Source organism: Pinus tabuliformis, chromosome J (assembly GCF_031772625.1).
Source record: "Pinus tabuliformis cultivar Carrire ecotype Pingquan chromosome J, CPIR1, whole genome shotgun sequence".
Taxonomy (NCBI): Eukaryota; Viridiplantae; Streptophyta; class Pinopsida; order Pinales; family Pinaceae; genus Pinus; species Pinus tabuliformis.
Window position 1 is genome coordinate 805,667,674 of NC_142295.1, and position 25,339 is coordinate 805,693,012.

Sequence of the window (25,339 nt, forward strand, 5' to 3'; positions counted from 1 at the left end):
GGGCTTTGTCTTCACCTCAGCTCAGATTCCATGTTAAATTATGGTATGTTCTATGCTTAAGAGGTATATACAGCAAATCTTCTTATTAGCCCAATATCAATTCCCAGAATAGCAATCACATCAACATGATAGTAAAATGCAGATAGAACATAAATGTAAACAGTGGAAGACAAGCCAAGACAAGAGACACAAGATGTGGCACCAACCAGGGACAAACCCCAATGCGAGTAAACCCTTTGATCAATTCTTCTTATATTCTTCAATAATTCAGGAGAGAGAGAGAGATAGTACAATTACACAATTTTGTAATTTTACAATAGCAGCAATAAAACCCTAACCAACAAAGTCAAAGCTGGTCAAATAGCTCACAAATGACCTCAAGTCAACCTTGGTCAACTCGACCTTCAACAAAAATGATAGGCAGCCCAAAACAGTCCAAGAAAGATGGTCAAACAGTGGTCAATGCATGTGTAGCTCTGCGGTCAACCCTAACCAGTCAATGTTGGTCAAATCCGTGGTCAAAGCAAGTCAATGTCTTGCTGTCCAAAACTGTGGCTTGCTTGGAAGAGGCTCCCCACACTAATCCGCAGTCAAACTGACCTCCTCGCTGGTCAACACAGTCAAACTAACCTTGTTGCTCCTCAGTCAACCTAAGTCAACACTGTTGCAACAGTGCTACGTCCTCCTTCCCACGTGAGAGATAGTTGCTCCTCCTACGCATACTCAATCAAGCTAGGAGAGAGAAGAGATGAGAAGATGATATGAGTGGTATAATGCCACATGGTCTCCTTTTATATGTCACGTTGAGGATAAACTGGGGGTGAGAAACATTGTTTAACTTGTTGGCCGACCTTCACAAATTGTCAAGAAATACAAATAAATTCATATCTCCATGAATACATGTTAGAATCGGATGATTGTTAGATCAATACTACACCTCTCGATGAGAGGAATCCAAGAAAAATATCAGTTTCCATATATGAAGTGACCCACGTGGAGTTTGGCCCTAGTTGCCAATTTTAACAAATAAAATGTCATCTCACATTAATAAGGAAGAGCCAACACATTCTCTCTTACTTTTCCAAAGGTCCTATATATGATTCATTTCTCCACATATTGATTAACCTTGGAAAACTAAATAAAAAAGCATATATTTCATTTCTGTATTGTCAAAATTGTTCAAATGTGTGTTTTATTGGTAGTTCTCTTGCCTTTCTTTTAAACAAAATAAATTTATGATTGACAGATGATTCTTCCATCGATGTTAACAAAAAATAAACACAAGAAGGAGTTAAACATGGTTGAACTTTGGTTGGAAGTGTTTTTCTGCTTCACCCCTGTATGAGTATATCAAATTCCTTCGGCTCTACAAATTGGAAACATGCATAAAAAGCTTTTAGCAGGAAAGTAATTATAAAATGGCCAGCAACGCAATTAGATGATTTTCCAAAATCACCAGTCGGTGTTCATACTACCAAGAGATCAATTGCTCAAGGAAACAAATAGCAACACCAACAATATTATATTATCTCTTGGTTTACTTAAATAGCCCCTGAATATTCCAAGCAATTACAATGTAACTTCTCAAAACTGCACCAAATTTCTAATCAATTTCAATGTAGAAATTGAAACATTAGACTGAATCCATACTATCCTGGTGACTAAATCATGTTGCCACTCAGCAAATCTGATGACCACCTCATTTCCAATCACAAAATTGTTTCATCTACCCAAATAAATGTTCACCACTGATCAACTCTAGAGTGCCCTGTTTTGCCTACATCGGCATGTCACCAGATACGTCTGCCTCATTACAATTCACTGTACTATTTCCAACTAGGGATGAACACTTGGGCAAGAGATCTTAACCAGACGTCATAGCGTACACGGCTCAATTCTTGACAGTAATTCAAAAACATATATATTTTACAGAAAAATAAAAAGGATGCCTGTCAAAAGGCACATCAAATTACTGTTTTCCTAATTTTTTCTATCTTATTTTGTAACTAAAGCATCCTGTAGGCTCAAAATATCAAACCAATCATACCTGGTGGTAGTCGCACACTTTGCAGAAAACTCATCATCAACCCATTTTGCATCAACTTGAATGCAATTTCTTTCCATATTTTTCATAGAAAGGAGAGACCAGGTCCCACTCAATAATAGTTATGGGCTCAATCCTTTTAGCCCTAAACCATAGATGCTACATAAAACCTGAGTAAAACTGAATCAGGTTACTTACCTTCGTACCAATTTAAGGCACATTTGGCATCAACTGCTAAGTCGACTTGAAGGATATTTTTTCCACTGAAAGGGTAGGACATGCACTTAACAACCAAGGTTTTTGCTTCCTCAGAACTTTCCGTGGGCCCCTCCAAGATCACTTCATCATGCACCTGAAAGTACATGAAAGAATTACATCCACAAAATGCTGGCTGTTCCAGATTTTATAAAATATAGACATAAATATCAGACTGAAAAGTAAAACACGAGAAAGAGGAACCACCTGCAACAACAACTTCCAACCAAGATCCTTCAATCGACTATTGTTGGATATTTCCAACATAGCACACATTGCCACATCTGCTGCACTACCCTGGAAGTTTAAAAGTACAATTTCAAGGCAGATACATCCCATACATCTATCCATTAACATATCGAAATAGAAAAATTAACAAAACTACAAAACAAGTACAAGAAATACCTGAACAGGAGTATTGATGGCTGCCCTTTCAATGTGACCTTTTAGTGAAGAACTGGCAGATTTCATATTAGGAAAGTGGCGAGCACGTCCAAGCAAGGTATGTACACACTGCCTTGTATGTGCTTCATTCTTACGCTCATGCTGCCACTTCAAGACTTCTTGCCTTTCATTGTACCAGAGTTTTACAGTCTCCTTAGCCTCCTCTTCTGAAACCTTGAGGCCAACAAAATTGGGAGTGGAATAAATTAGCAGAGAACCACTTACATGCAACTGCGATAATTGATATATGGCATACCACAACCACAACAGGATGTTTTCAGGATTATTTTATGTGCTGGTCATTTTCTAAGCATAGTAACAAACTACTCAAATACTCCATAAAATGCTATATTGCACTGCCTTTGGGGACATGGGGACAGGAGGACGAGTTTCTGGTAAGTCTAGAAAGCACCCCAAAATTTTTCAAGGGACGGCATGTTGGGGACGGCAATAATATATATACATATATATAATAAATATTATTATTATTATTTTAAATTCACCATGTGCATAAAGATAAATAATAAATACATCATTGCAATAAAATTATAATTATTGAACTAGCTAAGAAATCTGAAATTCATGTTAATAATTACAAAACCAAATACATAATCTCAAATCTCAAATTCAAGTTGAAGTTTTTAGTTCAAGGATGCTGAGTCAAGAGCAGTGTTGAGTAAGTGAACTGTTCTCCTAGTGTGACACATGATAGTTAGTTGGAGGGTATCCATCTATATGACGGTCCAAATGGCCTAGCGCTAAAACACTAACTCTTGCTAGTTTGACCTTTCAATGACCTAATTTGTCTTGCCATAAATGTCAAATCAAAAACCTGGGTTGAATTACTAGAGCTAGTTGTCTTGCTTGTTATTTTTGGTCAAATCCAAAAGCAGATTCAGTTTTACTATTCTTGGTTGACATTCTTGCATGTAAACTAATTCACCTTACTATCCCAGTTGGCAAGCATGCTAATTTTGTCAAAATCATACCTTGGCTCAAATTCCTAATATTGCCAATCTCAACACCTAAATTGACGTTTCTTACAATCACTGCTACTAATATGGCCAAGTTAAACAAATTCAACTTCCTTGGCATAGTTAGCAAAGTTGCAAAGTGTGTTAGAGCCTTAAACATAGTGTGGTTTCTTTACATCAGTCTGAGATGTAAATTAGTCTTGAATCTTGGTTTATTATTCTTGGACAAAGTAAGTGTAAAGAACAGTTTTGGAAACATCGGTCTTAAGAGGAAATGTGCTGAAATGAGTCATTGTTGGCAGCCTTTACTTCACACAAGAGGTTACATTCAAAAATAAACATCCATACAACCTTCATTGTTTGAGGGAAAGCTATCCAAACAACAAAGTAAACCCAGTCAAAATCAGGTCAGACATACCGCTTTTTCCTTGGGGACGGTGGAATGGTACTCGAAAAGTCCCCAAAATTTGCCTGGGACGGATTGGGAATGGCTTGGAAGTCCCCAAGTCCCCAATGAAGTCCCCAAAAAATTGGGGACGTTCCCAACCCCTGTAAAAGTCCCCGGTACGCCAGAACATTTGGTACGAAGGATTTTTTGGTGGGGACCGGTTCCCGTGCAACATAGATAAAATGTCATCATCACATGGCAACTGTAGTAAAGAATAATGCAAATAGAAGTAGTTGTTTCACATACATAATAAGATATATTACTGTTCAAAATCAGTATTAAGAGAACTAGAACGGGATCGGAACTGGAATTGCCAAAATCTTGAACCATACTGGAACCAGGGAAAAATCCAAAAAAATGGTTGTATAAAAACCACACAAAATATTCAAATTTTATTAAAAAAATTATATATTCATGTAAGTCAACGTAAATCTAGACTATTAAACACAAAATATGAGAAGTTTGCTCATGTATATAGCATGCCACGCTGGATACCAAGTGTGACACATATCTGAAACAAGATACACAAACATTGAGTCTCTAAATAGCCTCTAACGTTCAAAAAAATTGTCATAGAAATCACTAAAATATATCATCAAATCATCTCCTAGCCTGGGATCCTCATCATCACAAAGTGACACACACAAGCATTAAATATGCTACAATCCCTCTGTTATGTAAAAAATTAGTTAATTTTAGGTTTATTATTTAATTTTAGGTTTAATTAGATGAAAGGGTATGATCATAAGATCATGCCCTTTCCCAAAGGGTGCCCATGGCGGTATATAAGCCAGGAACCCCATTGTAACAATTATCATCTGTCAATTCATCTTTTTAATAAAATATTTATACATATATTTCAGTTTATCAAGAAGTTTTCACTTCATCTGGTATCAGAGCCTCTTGGTCCTAAGGCGAATCGTTGTGCAACTCATAAAACGTTCCAGTTCAAATCATTACTGCCATACTTCATTGTACGAATCACCATTCGATCCACTGCAAACACCCGTCCACAGTCCTCTGCACGTGCCGCAGTCTTCTGCATACCGTCCCCATCCTCCGCACTGTCCACGCTTACCCCGTCCGCATCCGCCTTCCGCTAGTCCTTTTTTTTTTTTCGTCATTAAAATCGAACCCGCGACTAGGTGGAATAGTTTCTGCGGGACCTGCAGTTAATACGCTGAACCATCGCCCAAAACGTGCATCGTGGACCTGCTGTTCCTTGCGGTGAACCTGCTGTCCGTGCGGTGATCTCTGCGGGATATCTGCACCAAAAGAGTCGACGTTTAAACCATTCCGACTGCTCAAAAGACGTGACTGTGGCAGGGGACGTAACTGTCTGTACGATACATATAACATATATAATATATCTATCTATCTATCTATCTATATATATATATATAAGTTAATTTAATTAACTAAATTTATTTAACAAAAAAAAAAACTTATGTCATATAATTAAATTAATTAATTTAATTTAATTATTAAAAAAATATATTATTTAAGCTGGCAGATAAATACACGCCCCCGCAAACCTGCTCAATGTCGACAATGACAATGGCGGATTTCCAAAAAAAATTGTTGGACTCGGAGCATAGGATAAGTAACAACCACGATGAGGTCAGTAAAAGATTAGATGAATTCCATATCAAGCTTGAGAGGCAGGCTGACGATATCAAAAATCAGGCTGACAAAATCAAAAATCTTCACGATACGACAAATCGAATAGAAATAAAGATGGAAAATCAACATGTCCAAACAGAAGTAAACATCAGAGATGCCTTAACAATGCTGAAACTTCTGTGTAAAAAGATGAATTGTACACCCGAACAACTACTAAAAGAAAATGAAGAGAATCAAGAACACATCTCATCAGATTCAACAAAGTCAACAGACTCTCATGAAAAAGTTGAATCCCCAAGAAAATCAGCGACACCCCACCAAGAAGTGAGTAACACAGCCTTTACAAACAAGAAACTCTAGGATAACTTTACCAATCAACACCCTTTTTTCGCTCAACCATTAGCAACATACCAACAAGGGCAAAAGTCGAGATGCCTAAATTCGATGGAAACGAAAAAAACAATGTTGCATGGATAAATAAAGCAGAAGAATACTTTGAGATATATGACATCAATGACGATGACGAAAAGCTCAGGCATGCATCCATGAAAATGGAAGGAGAAGCATATAACTGGTACATGTGGTGGAAAAAAACAACACATGTCATTAGCTAGAGGAAATAATACGAGATATGTTCCACCACATCATCGTGAAGATGAAAAATCTAATGTGGAGATGCAAAGGATAAAAGAGGGTAAATGTAAATGCTGTGGTGAGAAGTGGGACCCCAAACATAGATGTGCTAAAAGAAAAGAACCAAAGAACCTATATAATTGTGAAGCAACCAATGATTCAAACAGTGAAGATTATGACATAGAAGAAACAGAAGATGCCCCAGAATTCTCACCAGAATTAGATGACGGAAGTATTCCGCAAGTGTCATTATCAGCTATGACAGGTATATCACAACCTCAGACCTTAAAGTTAAAAGGACACATAAAGAAGAACAACGTAGTGGTTCTCATCGACTCTGGTAGCACACACAATTTTTTAGATGCAACCGTGGCAAAGAGACTCAATATTTTTTCATTTCCCTTACCAAACATGAAAGTGATGGTAGCTAACGGTAAGAAGATTGAAAAGGTGGGGAAATGCCATAAGGTCAATTTGCAGATTCAAGACTTTAATTTAGAGTCTCCGTTCTTCACGGTACTATTAGGAGGGGTAGATGTAGTCTTAGGTACCCAATGGCTACGAACTTTAGATACTTGTGCCGCCAACCATCAAGTACAATTTATAAAATTCAAATGGGGTGATCAGAAGTACAAATTACACGGATTCCAAGCACCAGAGAATCAAATTGTATCATCATCTCAGATGATGAAGATGAGTCGAAAAGGAGCACCCGCTTATGTAATATAATGTCACCAATTAGAAATGTTATCTGCAAATATGACCAGCGAAGAGTCACCAGAGATACAAGATCTAATTCGGAATCATGAAAAAGTAATTCAAGAACTACCTATGAAGATGCCGCCTAATAGGGAAATTGAGCATACAATAGAAGTCAAGGGAAGATCAGACCCCGTCAACATCAAGCCATATCGATATCTACATCACCAAAAAACAGAACTTGAGAGATTAATCCAAGACCTTTTAAAGTGTGTGACCTTGATCATCTTGGAATATTTGATCAAGTGGAAGGACTTACCCAAAGAAGACGCTTTCTGGTAGAATGTATCATTCTTCAACAACATCTGTCGTTACTTATACTTTGAGGACAAAGCATTGTTTCGAGAGGAAGGCAATGTTATGTAAAAAATTAGTTAATTTTAGGTTTATTATTTAATTTTAGGTTTAATTAGAGAAAAGGGCACAATCATAAGATCATGCCCTTTCCCAAAGGGTGCCCATGGAGATATATAAGCCAGGAACCCCATTGTAACAATTATCATCTGTCAATTCATTTTTTAATAAAATATTTATACATATATTTCGGTTTATCAAGAAGTTTTCACTTCACCCTCACGAGATGTAAAGACCCAAGGTTGCACTGTTTTATGTCATATAATGTGGAAATATTCAAAAATTCTTGAGTCTACTGAAACTGGAGAAACAACTCAATTTATAGTCTCCATATGAGGTCCTACGATTCTAATAAGACAATTACCGAAGATCTTGAAATGCATTTCCTACTAGGAATTTATAGTACAGCGGAAATATAGAATTAAAAGAGAAAGATTGTCTTGACCAACAACAGGGAGATAGAGGGATGGGCATCATTATATAGCATTAGATTAGTAATTAGGAAGGAAGCTCCCCTTTTTCTGTTTTTCTTTTTTGTTTAGTTGGGACTTTATTTCTGGGATCACAGACCAAACCATTTATTTCAGGGTCAGTTCACATTTGACACGTCAATTCAAACAGTTTTTATTTCGAACCAGCTAGATTGGACCTATTTTCTGTATGTTGGTTCAAATTGCATCGGCCAATCCCATTAGTTTTCTCTAAAGAGCTAGTTCAGACAACCAGTACCTTTTTGGTTTTTTCCTATAACTAAACCAGTATAGATCCATCTTAAACATGGATCTAACATGAGCCGAGAGGGATCAGATTTCTTTAGGTACAAAACTTCTTTCAGAGTGCAAAATTTGAAAAAAAATTGCACCTCTCTCTCTCTCTCTCTCTCTCTCTCTCTCTCTCTATATATATATATATATATGAGCATTTTTTCATTGTTTAAATTGTCTTTTAGCAATGTTCCACCAAAACTCCGGAGCGGGGAGACGCACAAGGGCGGCATGTGGGAGTAACCTCAAATTTCAGGGCAATTTCGAGGGTGCGGGGGGACGTTAGGGTATATAATTTTTAATTATATATATATATATATATATATATATATATATATATATCAAGTTCATATTCGTTGTTCAATAATGAAAGCATAAATATTAAATAGACTAATAGTAATATGGATAACAATACATTGAAAATTGAATTTTGATCCACAAATAAAATTTAAATCCATAATTGAATTGAATAATGACATACATTGATCCATCCTAATCATTCATTTCGATACATACATCATTCATATGACATATTCATTATTCATCCACACCATGAGATTTAATTAAAAAATCAATAATGAAATATTCAAATACATTGATCCATATCATTCATCATTCTACAATCTACATTGTTTAAAAATTAAATTCATCATTCATCATTCCAAAATCTAAATTGAAAGAAAAACATACGAGTATATTACCATATGCTATATACTATGTACTAAAGTTTTGAGGGGGGACACCCAGATGCACCCCTTTTGGGGAGTCTCGTCCCCCACACTAGGGAAACGCACCCCTTTTGTCTCCCCAAGACTCCCCAAAAACGGTGTGGGGAAACGCACCCCCAATAGACTCCTCGTCCTGAGTGCGTGGGGTGCGAGGGGTGCATGCACCTGACCCTGGGGGACACGTCCCCATGGAACACTATATTTTAGAATGCTATATAAAGTACATAACTTAAACTTGTAAGTCAAAAGAATCTATGTTGGATTTTGACAAAAAAAAACATATCCCTAAAAAGGACCAAAAAATACTAAGACTGCTGCAAAAGTTTAAACCATAAAAACTTATTTGTTTCAATTGCATTATATGATAAACACATTTTTTTTAAACAATGTATAATATATACATAGTTGACATTATTATGGTTTTTTTTATTAATATATTTTTAAGTATACATCAATATTTGTTCGTATTAAAATATTTTATTGATAACCCACATTGAATTTTTTCGTTATCATGAATAGTGTAGATAATATTGGCGAAATATCGCTGAATAGCGTAAATATCGTGATATTTTCAGCGAGCTGAAATATCGCCGAGAAAATATCGCAATATTTTCGTCTCCCAAAAATATCGCAATATTTCCGAAATATCCGCGATATTTCGGCAAAATATCACGCAACGATATAAAATATCGCCGAGCGTGTTTTTCCGTGGCTAGAAAAAGGGAAAATTGGTTTTTTTTTCTTCATTTCTGTTTCCAAGTGTTGGAGAAGGAAGGGGAGAAGTTTTGTGGTGGTTGTCAAGAAGAGACTGAGGATCAAACAACGATTATCACCACCAAGATTTTTTTGTGGATCAAAGATTGAAGAATAGTGAGACAAACTTCATTTCTTCCATTAACATGTATGTTCTTAAAAACCCCTATGTTAATGATTTTTTCATAGATTTAGGCTTATGCTTTCTTGCCTCTTTGCCTACCAACATTTTGTTTCTTTGTTTTTTTCCATTTGCTATGATTTTCATGCCCATGAACCAATGCAAGGGTTTTCTCCATATTTGGACAGCAAGCTTCCTTTTTTTTTTCAACTTTCTTATGCACCCTCTTATTGCCATTTTTCATTCACATTGCAAAATGCAAATAATGTAGTAAATTTTTTTGAATGAGGTGGTTATTACTTATTATTTTTTCATTTTGTGTTAGGGGGTTTAATGCCAATTTTTTTTTTTTGTGCCCTAGGTTTGAATTAGTTCACTACAAATGTCAAATATGCCAAAAGCCTTGGACCCATTTTGGGAGTATGGGGAGACTGTTGGTGGGTCAAATCAGGCATATATATCATGTAACTTGTGTGGGACCAAGATGTCAGGAGGGGTTACAAGATTGAAATACAATCTGGCTAGACTCTCAGCATATGATGCAGATGTAATGCCTTGTATGGTTTCTAGTGAAGAGGTTATACAAAAAGCTCGTGAAGCAATTGCTGAACAAGACAGAAAGAAAGTTGCTAGGGAGAGGCCAATGGTCTCAAATAGATAGCTGCTAGTTTTATTTGTTTTGCAACTTTTGCTACATATAAGTTTATAACTCATGATGATGAAATACTTTTAAAGTTTTATATATGTGATGTTATTTTGCTTGAGTCCTTGATTGGACAATTATCACTATCAGGGATCGGCAAGATATGTGATGTTATTTTGTTTGAGTCCTTGATTGGACAATTATCAAGGATCAGCAAGATTTGGTATCGCCTTTAAAGTTTGATGTATCATTTCTATTTGACATCATATATATCAGTGCCTTCTTCATATTTATGTGCCAATGTGTTTAGTTCATGTTTTTATTGCTTTATATATTTAGAAATCTGGAAAAAAATTAATATATTATGCATTTTTTATTTTTGTCGATATTTGCCAATAAGATATTTTCTGGACCCTCGCCGATATTTTGCCGATACCGATATTTTCAACACTGATTATGAATATTTTTAAATGTCACATATTAATTTCATATTCATATTAAGAATTGAATGAATGATACATATCCCTCCTATTATTTTTATTAGCAAGTAATTAATAATTTTTATTTTATTTTTTAACTTTCAATTAATTTTTTTCTTTGGACATTGAATATTTTATATACAAGATTAAAATATTGTTTTTAATATTTTAGGAAAACTTGATATCGACATAAATTAGTTAACATAGATGTTCAAATAGTTTATTTAATACCGTGTTGAAATATTTTTGAAAAGTATAAGATTTAAACCTAAGTTGCCAGATCCGGTACAAGGAGGACCAAGATTCTCAGATCCACGGATCTAATCCAGATCAGTATCCAGATCCGCCTAGATACGTGGAAAATACGGCTAGTCCGTGGATCCAAATTTTAGAAAACGGATCCTAGGCTGAGGAAACGAAGTATCCAGATCCGCCTAGATACGTGGAAAATACGGCTAGTCCGTGGATCCAAATTTTAGAAAACGGATCCTAGGCTGAGGAAACGAATCCCGAGTTAGTTTGTCAGATCCCGCGGATTTCAAGTGAACATAAAAGACAAATTGGAATTTTTCCTTTAGGTTTTTGACTTGGTTAAAGTGTGGTCCCCCTTCTTGGACTATTCCAAAACTTTGTCGGCGGTCTTGATTCATACAACAACAAAACAACGTGAGGAACGCGAGGAACTCTGCTTGGATTATTCACCCCCCTGCTTCACAGAGTGACAGAGCACGCTGCGAGGAACCCACAAGTTTATCAACAGTGGGCACAAGGTTGTCGGGTGGGCACTAGGGAAAATTTTAGTGGCTAATATTCGCCCATGGGCTAATTTTCTATACCTTTTCCAAAAAAAAAAATTCACTAATTTCCATTTTTTTGTAAAAATGATTCGCCCAAATTTTGTAGAATGAAATTATTTTACCCTAAAAATCGCCAAAAAATTATATATAGACTATATAAAAATATTATAAATTTGAATATTTTTACAAAAATATTTCCAAACATTTTATAGATTTCTTATTATGGACTAGTGGGATACGCCAAGGTTTCTAAACTTTTAGATAAATTTCCATCCTTAAAATTTTCCCTAGTGGGCACCCTGCTTCAAACAGTGATTGTGGATTGTGGGACTCGACATCCAGCAAGCGACAAAGCAACAGTCGGCAGTGGGCACAAGGATATCGAGTGGGCACCTTGCTTCAGACAATAATTGTGAGACTCGACACCCACCAAGTGACAAAGCAACACATAGAAAGGAGCACGTTGGCACAACTCAAACCTATTACGAGTAAAATTAATTTGTATGTATTATGGGTATTGTGTATTTTAAATTTTAATAGACCCGAGTAGAGTTGCCACTGAGTTGTTACAGTCTTTAGATATCACAGCTAGAGTTGCCACTAAGTAGTATTCTTGGTTTTAGTCTTTAGATATCACAACTAAAATTAAAAAATCGGTTTAAGTATTCATTTAGTGTCTGAATAAAATTAAAATCACCTAATAAAATTAAAAAAATCGTTTAGGTACCTATGCGTTGTTAATAACTTAAAAAATTATTTCTGAAATTTTTATGTATTTTAATTTTTATGTATTTTAATTGTGTATTTTAATTTTAAATTGTATATTGATAATATATTATAATTTGAATTTTATATGCAGTAATCTATAGACAATTATCATCATGGAACCATCACAACATGTGTAGAGTGAAAGGGAAATCATCAAAACAAACCCAAAATCTTCGCTATGGCAGTATATGGAGATTATTGGAAGAAATCCCGGAGGTGTTTCATATAAATGGAAGTGCAATGCATGCCAAGATATCAAAAATGGCTCATATAGTAGAGTGAAGGCCCATCTGACTAGTCAAACTAACATAGGGTTGCAGGTATGCATCGAGCCAAAAGATGCAAATGGAAAACCTAGCCAAAGTTTGAGTCCTGGAAAAATGAAATTATATGCATCTTTGCAAGACGTTGCTAATAGGAAGCCTGCTAAGGGAAAACACCTTGTGCAAAGCTCAACAATTAGGCCTCCATTGCCATCTAGGCCTGCTACCACAACTAATAAAAGGTCCACTCTAGGCCCTCTTGAAGCAGCATTCAATATCAAGGTAGAGACATAACCGATAAACATGTAGCTCACTGCATCTATGCAAATGGGCTAGCAATCAATTTGGTGCATTCCCCTTATTGGCAACAAATGATTAAGGAAATTAATGAAGCAAAAAGGGTACAAACGCCCTGGATATGAAAAGGTCCACACTACTTCGTTGGCATCAGAGAGACAATCGGTGGATAGACAACTACAAAAAATCTGAGATACATGGACAAAAACAGGGGTGTCTATACCAAAGAAATTGCCCATTAATTAAATTTGTTGCAATATGTCCCCAATGGGGCAATGTTTTTGAAGGTTGTTGATTATAATGGAATAGGGAAAGATGCATCTTTCATATCCACAATTCTTATTGGTGCAATAGAAAGTGTGGGGCCACATAATGTTCTCCAAGTCATTACGGACAACGCACAGGTTTGTAAAGCTGCAGGTTTGGTTATGGAGGGGTCGATATGATCAAATCTTTTAGACTCCATGCGTAGTGTATTCATTGAACCTTATGCTTGCCAACATTAGTGAGATTGAATGGATTAATGAAATATATGTAGCAGCAAAAGAAATCCAAATGTTCATAAACAATCATTTAATGTCCCAGGCCATATATCGAGGTTTTGCAAACATGGAGCTACTAAAGGTACTTTTTTTAATCAATATTATTTGTATTGAAAATTCTTATTTTTAATTACAAATTTATATATGATTTCTCATTTCAGATTTGACTTTTTGGAACTTGTAGGTTACTAAAACCTGTTTTGCCTCCCACACTCTTGTCATAAAGAGGTTTGTGGAGGTGAGGCAAGCATTACAAGCAATGGTCATTGACCCTTCTTTAGGAATCATGGAGAACTTTCATTTCTGATAGAGGGCAAAAAGTCAAGTCCATCATTCTTGATGATGCATGGTGGGACAATGTCCAATACCTTCTGCAGTTTACTGAACCAATATTGACCTTGATCAAGACATCTGACACAGATACACCTTATTTGGAGGAAGTTTATGAAAACATAATATGTTGGAAAGAAAAAGGGAAATATCAAAGCAAGTGAAAATGACCCTTTTGGAACATTTTATTATGAAGTGAAGGACATAGTTACAGAAATGTGGAACAAAATGACCACACCATTACACATTTTGGCCTTGCATTGCACCCCAAATATTATCATTCCCAAAATTTTGGATGAAAAGGTACAATCTACTGGTACCTTTTCATATCTAGTAGCTATGGATGATAGAGGGCATCTTGATCCTATTACCTGGTGAGGTTTCCATGGTGGGGATAACATTCATCTCTCAACTCTAGCCACCAAATTGTTATCACAGGTTGCTAGTTCCTCATCAGCTAAGAGGAATTGGGGTACATATGGCTTCATCCATTCAGTAAAGCGAAATACGCTGAGAGAAACAAAGGTTGAGGATCTTGTGTATGTTCATTCCAACCTCCGTCTTCTATCACATGTTGAACCAGAGTACAAAAAAGGTCCAAGCAGGATGTGGGATGTGGATCCTGAGATCTTTGACTTGAACCTGAATGCAACCTTACTTCAACCTACTTGAGGATATTGCTCCACCACCAGTCCAGCCTAATGAAGCAACTTCCTACAATCCAGGACCCCCATCATCTTATTCATGAGGTAGAGTTGCAATATGCAGAAGAGAATGTAGATCAATTTGAAGATATGTAGTTAAACCTACTGCACATTATGATATTAGCAGAGTGATCATGGATGAGACACTCATTTTTGTACTTACCATTATCATTTATGATACTATCCTTTTTAAATTTTGTATTTGGGAGGATGCATCAATTTAGTATTTAGCCTTCATATTTATAATATATCTAATGGTTTCAGAACTAAATCTTGTGATTTATAAATGGGCTTGATTTTTGAACTCTAAAAGTGTTTTTTTAATTTAAAAAATATTATTATATTTTTTGTACTTGACATATCCTTGCAGTATCTGGATCATGGATTTTCAAAAAACTAGTGAATCCAAATCTATATCTGTATCTGTATCCATAGTTTTAAAAACTGGAACCGATGACCGGACTGGTCCACCTAATAAACCTAGTTTCAAACTGGGACTTGTTAGATCATAATGAGCCAGTTTCAAAAAAACACATGAAATAATTAATATTTAATGAAAAAAATTGTTTTTAAGATTTAAAACCATGATTCCAAACTAATAGACACAAAATATGCAAAGTTTGCTAATATATATACCATGTAAAGGTGAAAATATCAAAATGACACCAAGTGCAATACATATCAGCAACAAAATATATAATCAATGAGGCTCTAAATGGCCTCTAGAGTCCAAAATCAAAGCCTACAAGCTATGGGGCCAAGGGCCTACTACAAGTCTACATATATGATATTAGTAATCAACAATATCACTTGAAACTTTGAAAGTTGAAACTTCTCATCATGATCAAACTTAGTTGGTTGAGTCTTGACTCCCAAACTTTGCAACTGCTTGAGTCACAAACTTCTATGTTGATTCAATGACTTGAGTCTCAAACTTCTAAACGTATTCTGCCCTAATATGCCCTATTACTTCATTTGGCGCTCCACATGGCTTTACATGCCCTCCCATCCTAGCCAAGTGTTGCTTGAACCTGTTAATACCCCCTCCTTCAATAGATCTTTGGCAATATTTGCAGATCATTTTGTCATCAATCATATCACTATGAGTCATGCAGTGTACTTGGATTTTGGAGGCATGGTGGCTACTACTTAAGCACAAACTCTCTATTGTTCCACTACTCCAGCAAAAATTCAACACTCTCTAAGCTCCCAATGAAACTCACAAAAACTTCAAATGAGATGTGTTAGGCAAATGAGGGGGGTGAGCTAATTTTAAAGGCTTGGAGAGGGTGTTTTTGGAGGGAAACAACCCTTACTTTCCCTCTAAAACACCCAAGAAGCTTCCAAAAAGAGTCTGTGTGGATTTGTCACTATCAACCGCGGCCTTGGCAATGAACTGACCGATTTAATATCGAACCGACTGGTTTGACCATATATTGGTCGGTTTGTCATAATCCGATCGATTTGACCGGTTTTTGTGATTTTTTGGCGAAGATAGCCCTTAAACAGAGTTTTTTTCCCATTTCGACCTGGTTACCTAATGAATTGGTCAATCTGATTGCTTTCCGGTTCATGTTGGTCAGTTTTTAAAACTATGTCTGTATCTGAATCCTGTTAACTTAGGTTTAAACATCTTACAAACACAATTTTCTAACTTCTAATTACATTACATGAAATTATATTACGTCATATGCACAATTAACTAAACATGCAGCATATTCATTTTTTTTATTATTATAGCCAGCATTGCTTTTATTTAGAGAACATTTCATTTTTATTTTAAGAGGGACACATATCAACTCTATGTGCTATTTTAGGAGGGACACATATCAACTTTACATTGAGCACAAATAGAATTACACATCGCCCTCATACTAGGCTGTAGAATGAGCCTCTCAACTCAACTAGCTTAGTCACAAGCTCGTTTGACGCAAAACCAGACATGACCAAAAACAAGTCAATGGAACTAGAGAATACATTCATTCATCATTGTTCATTTTCTATTGTTAATTTAGACAAACATAATTTTCTACCACTGATAATTACTTCCAATGAAATATTGTCTTACTTTCGCATATTTCAAAACATCATTTACCAATTACACTCGGAAAATTCAACTAGAAAAGCAATAGAATAGTAAATATCATAGTAGAACAACCATGCACAATAGACACCAAAAATTTTCACCTGGGAAACCCAAACTCAGGAGAAAACCCACCAATCATTTCTAAAAGAAATTGTTCAATTCAGCAAAAAGTACAATCTGATTTTTCCAGTCAAACTTGGTCAAACAAAGCACAAAATCCAATACAGGTCAAACCTAGTTAAACTGGCCTAAATTCGGCCTTTTGCAGTTGGCCACAAATTTGGTCAACCATGAGTCAAACCGGTCAAATTTTGGCCTCCTCTTGTTGCCCAAAAGCTCGGTCAAACTGCCCAAAGATTCGGTTAAACAACAGTCAAACTACCTCAGATAATTTCAATCAGACTGTTCCAATCGAAACACACCCAATTATTCCAATCGGAAGCAAATCCTCCTCGATTAAACAGATCGGTAACAAATCTCTCCCAATCAAACTGATCAGTAACCAGCATGTAAAACATGCTATCAAACCTCCGAGAGATTTACCTGTACAAACACAACCTTGATGAATAACAAACTTTCAAATGTAGATAAGTAAGCACAAACCTTCGAGGACTTTCAGACAACTTGATGTTGCTTCTCAATTTATCACAATAGGACTTTCAAATGAATCTTGACAGAAGATTCCTCAATCATACATCTTCCTTTCCTGCTTTGCATCTAGCAACATATTCTACAATCAAATCCTACTTTCCTTATTTTAGCATGTTGAGAAACCAATACTGGTAGGATTATGGTTAGATTTCTCTTTCGTGATAATTACTTGTTAATTATGTTGGCTTCTTTTACTTATTTGTTATATTATCTTTCATCAAGTAATTACCAAATTATGTGTGCATGAAGACCACAAAAACACAAGACACAAGAAGCAGGCACTCTACTAGGGCAAATCCCCTATCTAGGGGAAAACCCAATCAAAATCTCTTTCTTCAATAGTTTTCTTAAGACTCTTCAACCTAGACACAGACCTCCTCCATACCAAGCCAGCATTTCCTTCTTCAATCCAACCTTCAGTCAGTAGCAGCAGCACTTTGACCCTAGCAACTTCGACTTGGCAGCTTTCAGCATCAACAGCAGCTTCGATTTTGACAAAAGCACTTTGATCTCCTAAACTAGCCCACACGAGAGAGAGAGAGAGATACCAAAACTTTGATTTTTTCCTTCCCTCCCTTCTTGACCAAATTCGCGCTCCTTTTAGCTTCCTTCTTCACCTTCACACTTTTCCCAGCTTCTAGCTTCAGATATCAAACTATGTGTGAGAGAGTGAGATACTCCAAATGAATTCGAACTACCTTGTATATGTAGCCTTCCAATGAGGTCGAATTACCTTACTTGAGGTCGACTTGGTGTGGTGGTTACATAATTCATCTTCGACTCAAAAATAATTATTTTTACATCATTAGAAAGCCCAAGAACGGTCTCATAAAATATACAATGACTCTATTGACTCTTTATTAATCCTAGGAGTCGACAATGGGGACTATGACTAATAAAATGATGACCCAAGCATGAAACCCATGCTTGAATAAGTCAATGTAACAATAATAAAAATTCCTTTGACAAATACATTTTATGAAGACCGGACCTAGTTACATTTTTCAACACTCCCTCTTAACTACGGAGGCATTCATAAGGAAGATCTCAAACTATATGAACTATGAAGAGTTTAGGCACCACAATGCCATGGACTAGATTCTTGACCAAGGCAATCTATCCAAGGTCTCTTAACAATTTAGGCACCGCAATGCCACGGACCAAATTCCTGACCAGGGCAATCTATCAAAGTGGGACTAAGATGGACTAAAGCTTTCAGCCTCTCTAAGTACCATCATACTTACTTACTAACCATCAACCCAGGGATGTAGGTGTGTATCCGAGGTCAAAGCTACATGACCAACGTTGCCCTCCCTACTTCGGGATCTAGACATCAACACAAAGTGTCGGCTAGATGTCCTCCCAGACAATGTGTCTTACACACAAAGCCTCAATTTTCCCAATTATTACAATCAGTAACAAATCCTCCCTGATTAAATCGATCAGTAACAACAAATCTTTCCCAATCAAACTGATTGATAACACTAAGCATGTAAAACATGTTATCAAACCTCTGAGAGATTTTCCTATACAAACACAACCCCAATTAGAAATAAATTTGCAAATATACATAAGTAAACACAAACCTTTGGGGTATTCCAGACAACTGATGTTGCTTCTCAATCATAGTAGGACTTTCAAACGAATCTTGATAGAAGATTCCTTAATCATACATCTTTCTTTCCTACTTCACATGCAGCAACATATTCTGCATACAGATTTGGCTTTTCTTATCTTAGCAACCCCTCAAAATACATTCTCCAATTTCTTCTTTCAAGGTGTCCATCATGACTATAGTATGCCCTCCCTCTCAACTCGAGACTTGTTTCCATGAAGACAAGAGTGATGTGTCCTTCTCTCACTTATGGCCTTCACTAAGACTTACGGCTAGTAGTCATGGTCTAGTGCATGACACATGAAGTAGAGAACCATATCCATCACTCCCTCTTAACCAGGGAGGATCTAATCATTCCTATACAAGGAATATACCCAAGCTCTCTCTTAACCTAGGAAGATCAACTTCTTTTCTACGACATAAGAGAACCTTTCATGGCTTCCATCCTTCTCATCATAGTTATCATTACCATCATCATTCATATAATTTTCTTCATCATATTTATCATATCAACTTTACCTACGAACATCTTCACCATCTTGAAGATTATGTACCTACACAACTTAGATAGCAAGTACAACCAAATCTATAGAAGCATGAAGTTAACCTCATCACAGTCATACAATAATGGAAGCATTAGAATTTATAGACATAATCAGCGAGAGACTTTACTTCTATATTTCAACTTATTTCCCAGGTTTTGTTACAAACCCTAAATCACATCAACAACTCAAGATATCAATCTCTTTATATCTAAGGCTTCAATATTTCTTTCAAAGATATGACAAACTCTTTTATAACATATAGCAAACCCTAGGAGACTAGATAACAATGCATCTAACAACTTTCAGAATTCATATGTGATACTTCCTACTAGGATTTCATACAAACCCTAGATTTCATACATGAGATTTAACAATCAAAACCAATCAGAGATCAATCAACAACATGACTAGCTTCTACTAGGGTTTGATGTAAACCATAGATTTTCATTTACTAATTTTCAACAATCAAACTGATCACAATACAATTTCAAGTTTTTATCAACCTTTCATAAATCCCAGATTTGTCAACTCATATACTAAAGGATTTAACTTCTACCAAAGTTTAACTACAAAACCCTAGATTTCACAAACAATATCATTCTAGAATATCAAACTTCAACTAGGGATTAGTTCCAAACCCTAGGACTCATGACCATCAACGATTAGGTCAACTCATACATCTCGGATTCCATCATCATGTACAAGCATATCATAACATGTGTGAGTCAAACCCAAAGATACAAATACCAATAAAAGTTAGACATACAACAAACTTGACCAGACTAGGGTTTGATCGAACAAACACACACATGCCAACGATTTCATTTCTAAGATATTATAAGGGTCTTGCTTATACACCCTACCAAACCCAAATGATCTAGGGTTTCAATGCAAAACTTAGAAAACCCTAAATTACTAATACTTCAAAGGTTCGGGATTTCAGACATTACCATTCAACCCTAACAAGTTAGGGTTTTCATACCCATACCAAAACCTCAAACATGACATCCTCAAAGCATCAGACGTTTTCTTTAGACTTCATCAATAACCCCAAGTAGGCTAGGGTTCTACATATAATTATCAAATTACACTTAGGGTTTTCACAGAGAACCCTTCTAGGGTTCCACAAGAGTAATCAAAGATATGAGGGTAGATTTATCTAATGATGAATCACCCAATCAAGAATCTTTATGATTCAGGAGAGCTAGACACAATGATGTTAGTAATAGTTTATCAAGAATGAATATCATGAAGAGAGCAAAAAACTTATAGTTTAAGACATACCTTTGTTTCTTAACAAACCTTGTAATTCCAATGCTTTGTCTTGTGAAGCCTTCTTCCATGTTCCTTGAGTATTCAGCAAGTCTTTCCTAAACAAGGAAAATATGAAAATGTGATTAGTATTTAATGCAAACAAACTTAGATAAGTAAGGAAAACTAAAAAATAAAAGGTAATAAGATACTTATCTTTGGAAGTTGGTAAGGGCTCCCTCCAAGCTTGAGGGATACTTAGAGTAGAAGGATATGCAAGGGATAGAGTCCCTAAGAGTTCCTAGCAAATAGGTCCTTGACTTCGGGTCCTTCCATCATGTTCTTCTTTGGTGAAACTTCTTTGGCAAAGTTTTCTTGATCCTTGTCCCTTCTTTCTTGGCCCTTTAGACTTCTTGATTTTGTAGACTTCTTCACTTTTCTTTTTACTAGATCCAAGACTTTATTCTTTTCAAGGATGAGATCTATCCTCTTCTTCCAAGCATTGTAATTGGATGCTCCTTCTAATTTGTTCTCTCCCTTTATTGTGTTAGACATTGTCCTTGAAGATAGTAAGCTTCTTTCCTTATAAGGTCTCCTTATATGATCCTTTAATCAACTTCTTGAGGTTCCTTAGATTCCTTTCAATAGATCCTTAAATTGTTGTTTTTCTCTTTCTTCACCTTAGCTCCATTCTCCGACTTCAATGATGTTGATCCCATGGATTTAATAGCATAGCGTTTTTTTGTTGTCTCCCAATTCCACTACATGAGAAGATGATTCCTTTGACAGAGTGTGAAGTTGTTTACTCTTCCCTATCATATGCCTAGATGCTTTACTATCAATAATCCATGAATTATCATCATTAAGTGATCTTGTAGGTGCAGCTAAGAACCCTTGACTTTTGACCTTGTTGAATAAGTAGTAGACAATCTTCTTGATCCATCTTCTTGTAGAATTGAATCCCATTCTTATCATAAAGGGAGTAATCATTTCCTTTAAGCCAACAAAGTGATCTTCAATCTTCTTCGACCTTCCCTTTGATACCATGTTGATAAATCAATACTGGTAGGATTAGGGTTAGATTTCTCTTTCATGCTAATTACTAGTGAATTACGCTGGCTTCTTTTAGTATTTGTTATATTATCTTTCATCAAGTAATTACCAAATTATGTGTGCATGAAGATCACAAAAACACAAGACACAAGATGCAAGCACTCTGCTAGGGCAAAACCCCTATCTAGGGGAAAACCCAGTCAAAATCTCTTTCTTCAATAGTTTTTTTGAGACTCTTCAACCTAGACACAGACCTCCTCCACACCAAGCTAGCCTTTCCTTCTTCAATACAACCTTCAACCTAGTAGCAACAACACTTCAACCCTAGCAACTTCGACTTGGCAACTTCTGGCATCAACATCAGCTTCGATTTTGACAAGGAGAGTTTGATCTCCTAAACTAGCCCACACGAGAGAGAGAGAGAGAGAGATACCAAAACTTTGATTTTGTCCTTCCTTCCTTCTTGGCCAAACTCGCACTCCTTTTAGCTTCCTTCTTCACCTTCGCACGTTTCCCAACTTCCAGCTTCAGATATCAAACTATGTGTGAGATGCTCCAAATGAATTCGAACTGCCTTGTATATATATCCTTCCAATGAGGTCGAATTACCTTTCTTGAGGATGACTTGGTGTGGAGGTTAGATAATTCATATTTGATTCAAAAATAATTATTTTTACATCATTTGAAAGCCCAAGAAGGGTCTCATAAAATACACAACGACTCTAATAACTCTTTATTAATCCTAGGAGTACACAATGGGGACTTTGACTAATAAAATGTTGACCCAAGCATGAAACCCATGCTTTAATAAGTGATTGTAACAATAATAAAAATTATTTTGACAAATACATTTTATGAAGACCAGACCTAGTTACATTTTTCAACACAGCAACCACTCAAAATGTATTCTCCAATTTCTTCTTTCCAAGGTATCTATTATGACCATGACATGCCCTCCGTCTTAACTTAAAGAGATTTCTTCTATCCAAGCTCCCTCTTAACTTAGGGAGATCAACTTCTTATGACATTGGGGAATCTTTCATGGCTTCCATCCTTCCTGATCATCATCATTCATAAAACTTCCTTTATCATGCTTATCAAATCAACTTTACTTATGAGAATCCTCATCATCTTGAAGATTATGTAGTTGCACAACTTAGATAGCAAGTACAATCAAATACATATAGAAGCATGAAGTTAACTATATCAAAATCATACAATAATGGAAGCATAGATATTAGACATCAAATAACTAAACTTAGTTAGGTTCATAAACAACAAGAAACACATACTTTTATACTTCAACTACATGTCAAGGTTTTGTCATAAACCCTAGATTTCATCATCAAGACTTCTAGCACCTCAAGATAACAACCTTCATTATATCTAAGGCTTCAATATTTCTTCCAAAGGTATGAAATACGCTACTACAACATATTGCAAACCCTAGAAGCAATTCAAACAAATATAGTTCTACAATGCATTTAACAACTTTAGCACTCGTATGTTAAACCTCTACTAGGACTTAGTGGAACATCCTAGATTTCGTACCAGAGCCATTCAACAATTAATCACAGCTCAATTTCAGATTTCAACAATCTTTTATAAATCTCAAATTATCACATTGTCATCATATATTAGAGAATTGAACTTCCACTATGGTGTAGTTACAAAACCCTAGAATCCACAAACAATATCATCCCAGGAAAATATCAAACTTTGAGTAGGCCTTAATTACAAACCCTAGGACATATGACCATTAGGTCAATACATATATATATCTAGGACTTCATAAGCATGCACAAGCATATTAAAATATATCGCTGGTAAACCCAAAGACAAAAACACATTAAAGTCAAACTTGATCATGCTAGGGTTTTGATCAGACGAGCAAACATACACCTACGATTTCATTCCTAGGACATCATCTAAAATAAGGGTTTGCATATAAACCCTACACAAACCCTAAAGATCTAGGGTTTCAATACATAAAACAACAATTCCAAATTTACCAAAACTTCATAAGTTCAGGGTTTCAAACATCACCATCCAACTCTAATAGATTTCCATAATCATACCAAAACCCCAAACATGACACCATTAAAACTTTTACACAAATAAGTAGGATAGGGTTTCACACTAACATCATCAGCATACCCTTAAGTTAGGGTTTTACAAAGAACCTTTTTAGGGTTCCACAAGAATAATCAAAGATATGAGGGTAGATTTATCTAATGATGAATCACCCAATCAAGAATCTTTATGATTCAAGAGAGCTAGACACAATAATGTTAGTAATGTAGAATAGTTTATCAAGAATGAATATACCTTTATCATGAAGAGAGCAAAACTTATAGTCTAAGACATACCTTTTGTTTCTTAACAAACCTTGTAATTCCAATGCTTTGTCTTGTGAGGCCTTCTTCCATAATTCTTGAGTATTCAGCAAGCCTTTCCTAAACAAGGAAAATATGAATATAAATGTGATTAGTATTTAATGCAAACAAACTTAGATAAGTAAAGGAAACCAAAAATGAAAAGGTAATACAAGGAATAAGATACTTATCTTTGGAAGTTGGTGAGCGCTCCCTCCAAACTCGAGGGATACCTATAACCTTATAAAAACAATTCAAAAATGTTTTCCGAAATATGTTAAACCTACAAATACTAGAAATCAAAAATGAAACAACTAAAGCTTAGAGTAAAGGACTTAGTAGTGTAGGTCCCTTATATCTGATTCTTCGGCTTTATTCTTCCTTGGAGATCCTTCTTCAACAATATTAGCTTGGTCCATGTTCCTTTCTTATTATTTGGATTGTCAAGACAATCACTTTTATAGTGACCCATTTTATGACATTGGCAGCGTTCTATTTTGGACATGTCTACCTTCCTTCCTAACCCTTTTGATTCTTGAAGTTTCCTTTCTTGTGATAAGCATAGTATGCATTTGAAACTCTCTTCTTCATTGTTGGTTACTAATGAGATTCTCATCTCTTCTTGGTTGCAGGCATTCCATATTGTTCAAGTGAACGAGTTTCTTTCCAGTTGTTGAGTCCTGAAGCAAAAGCACTCCAAGAAGGGGGCAATCCCAATAATGCTATAATCACCAACTCTTTTTCTGGTACAATCTCATCTATGGCTTGAAGGTCATCTCTAATTCTAGCTATCCTTACAAAGAAGGAAGCCACAGTGTCATCTTTTGTCATTTTTGTGGTCCTTAGTTCATTCTTAAGACTTGCTACTTGACTGATGTTGTTGATAGTAAACAATTTTGATAAGGCTTCGTACATTTCTTGAGCATGGTCTATGTTGGAAATGTATGGGACAAGATTCTCCTTTATACCTTCAACCATTAGTGTCATAGCCAATATTTTTGACTCTCTAAACTTCACTTTATCTGCATCACTAGATCCTT

At 35.8% G+C, this 25,339-nt stretch overlaps 1 protein-coding gene across 1 annotated transcript in view; it reads right to left on the reverse strand.

Annotated features, from left to right (window-relative positions):
- Positions 1 to 1,495: 1,495 nt before the first annotated feature.
- LOC149229157 (DNA polymerase I B, chloroplastic/mitochondrial-like) overlaps positions 1,496 to 25,339 on the reverse strand; it is a 195,531-nt gene continuing 171,687 nt past the window's right edge. The window contains exons 10-12 of the mRNA XM_089378507.1: positions 2,705 to 2,917; positions 2,507 to 2,596; positions 1,496 to 2,396 (exon numbers count right to left, since the gene is read on the reverse strand). Of these exons, the coding sequence (XP_089234633.1) occupies positions 2,235 to 2,396; positions 2,507 to 2,596; positions 2,705 to 2,917 (465 nt within the window). The 3' untranslated portion in view covers positions 1,496 to 2,234. The remainder of the gene's footprint in view (positions 2,397 to 2,506; positions 2,597 to 2,704; positions 2,918 to 25,339) is intronic.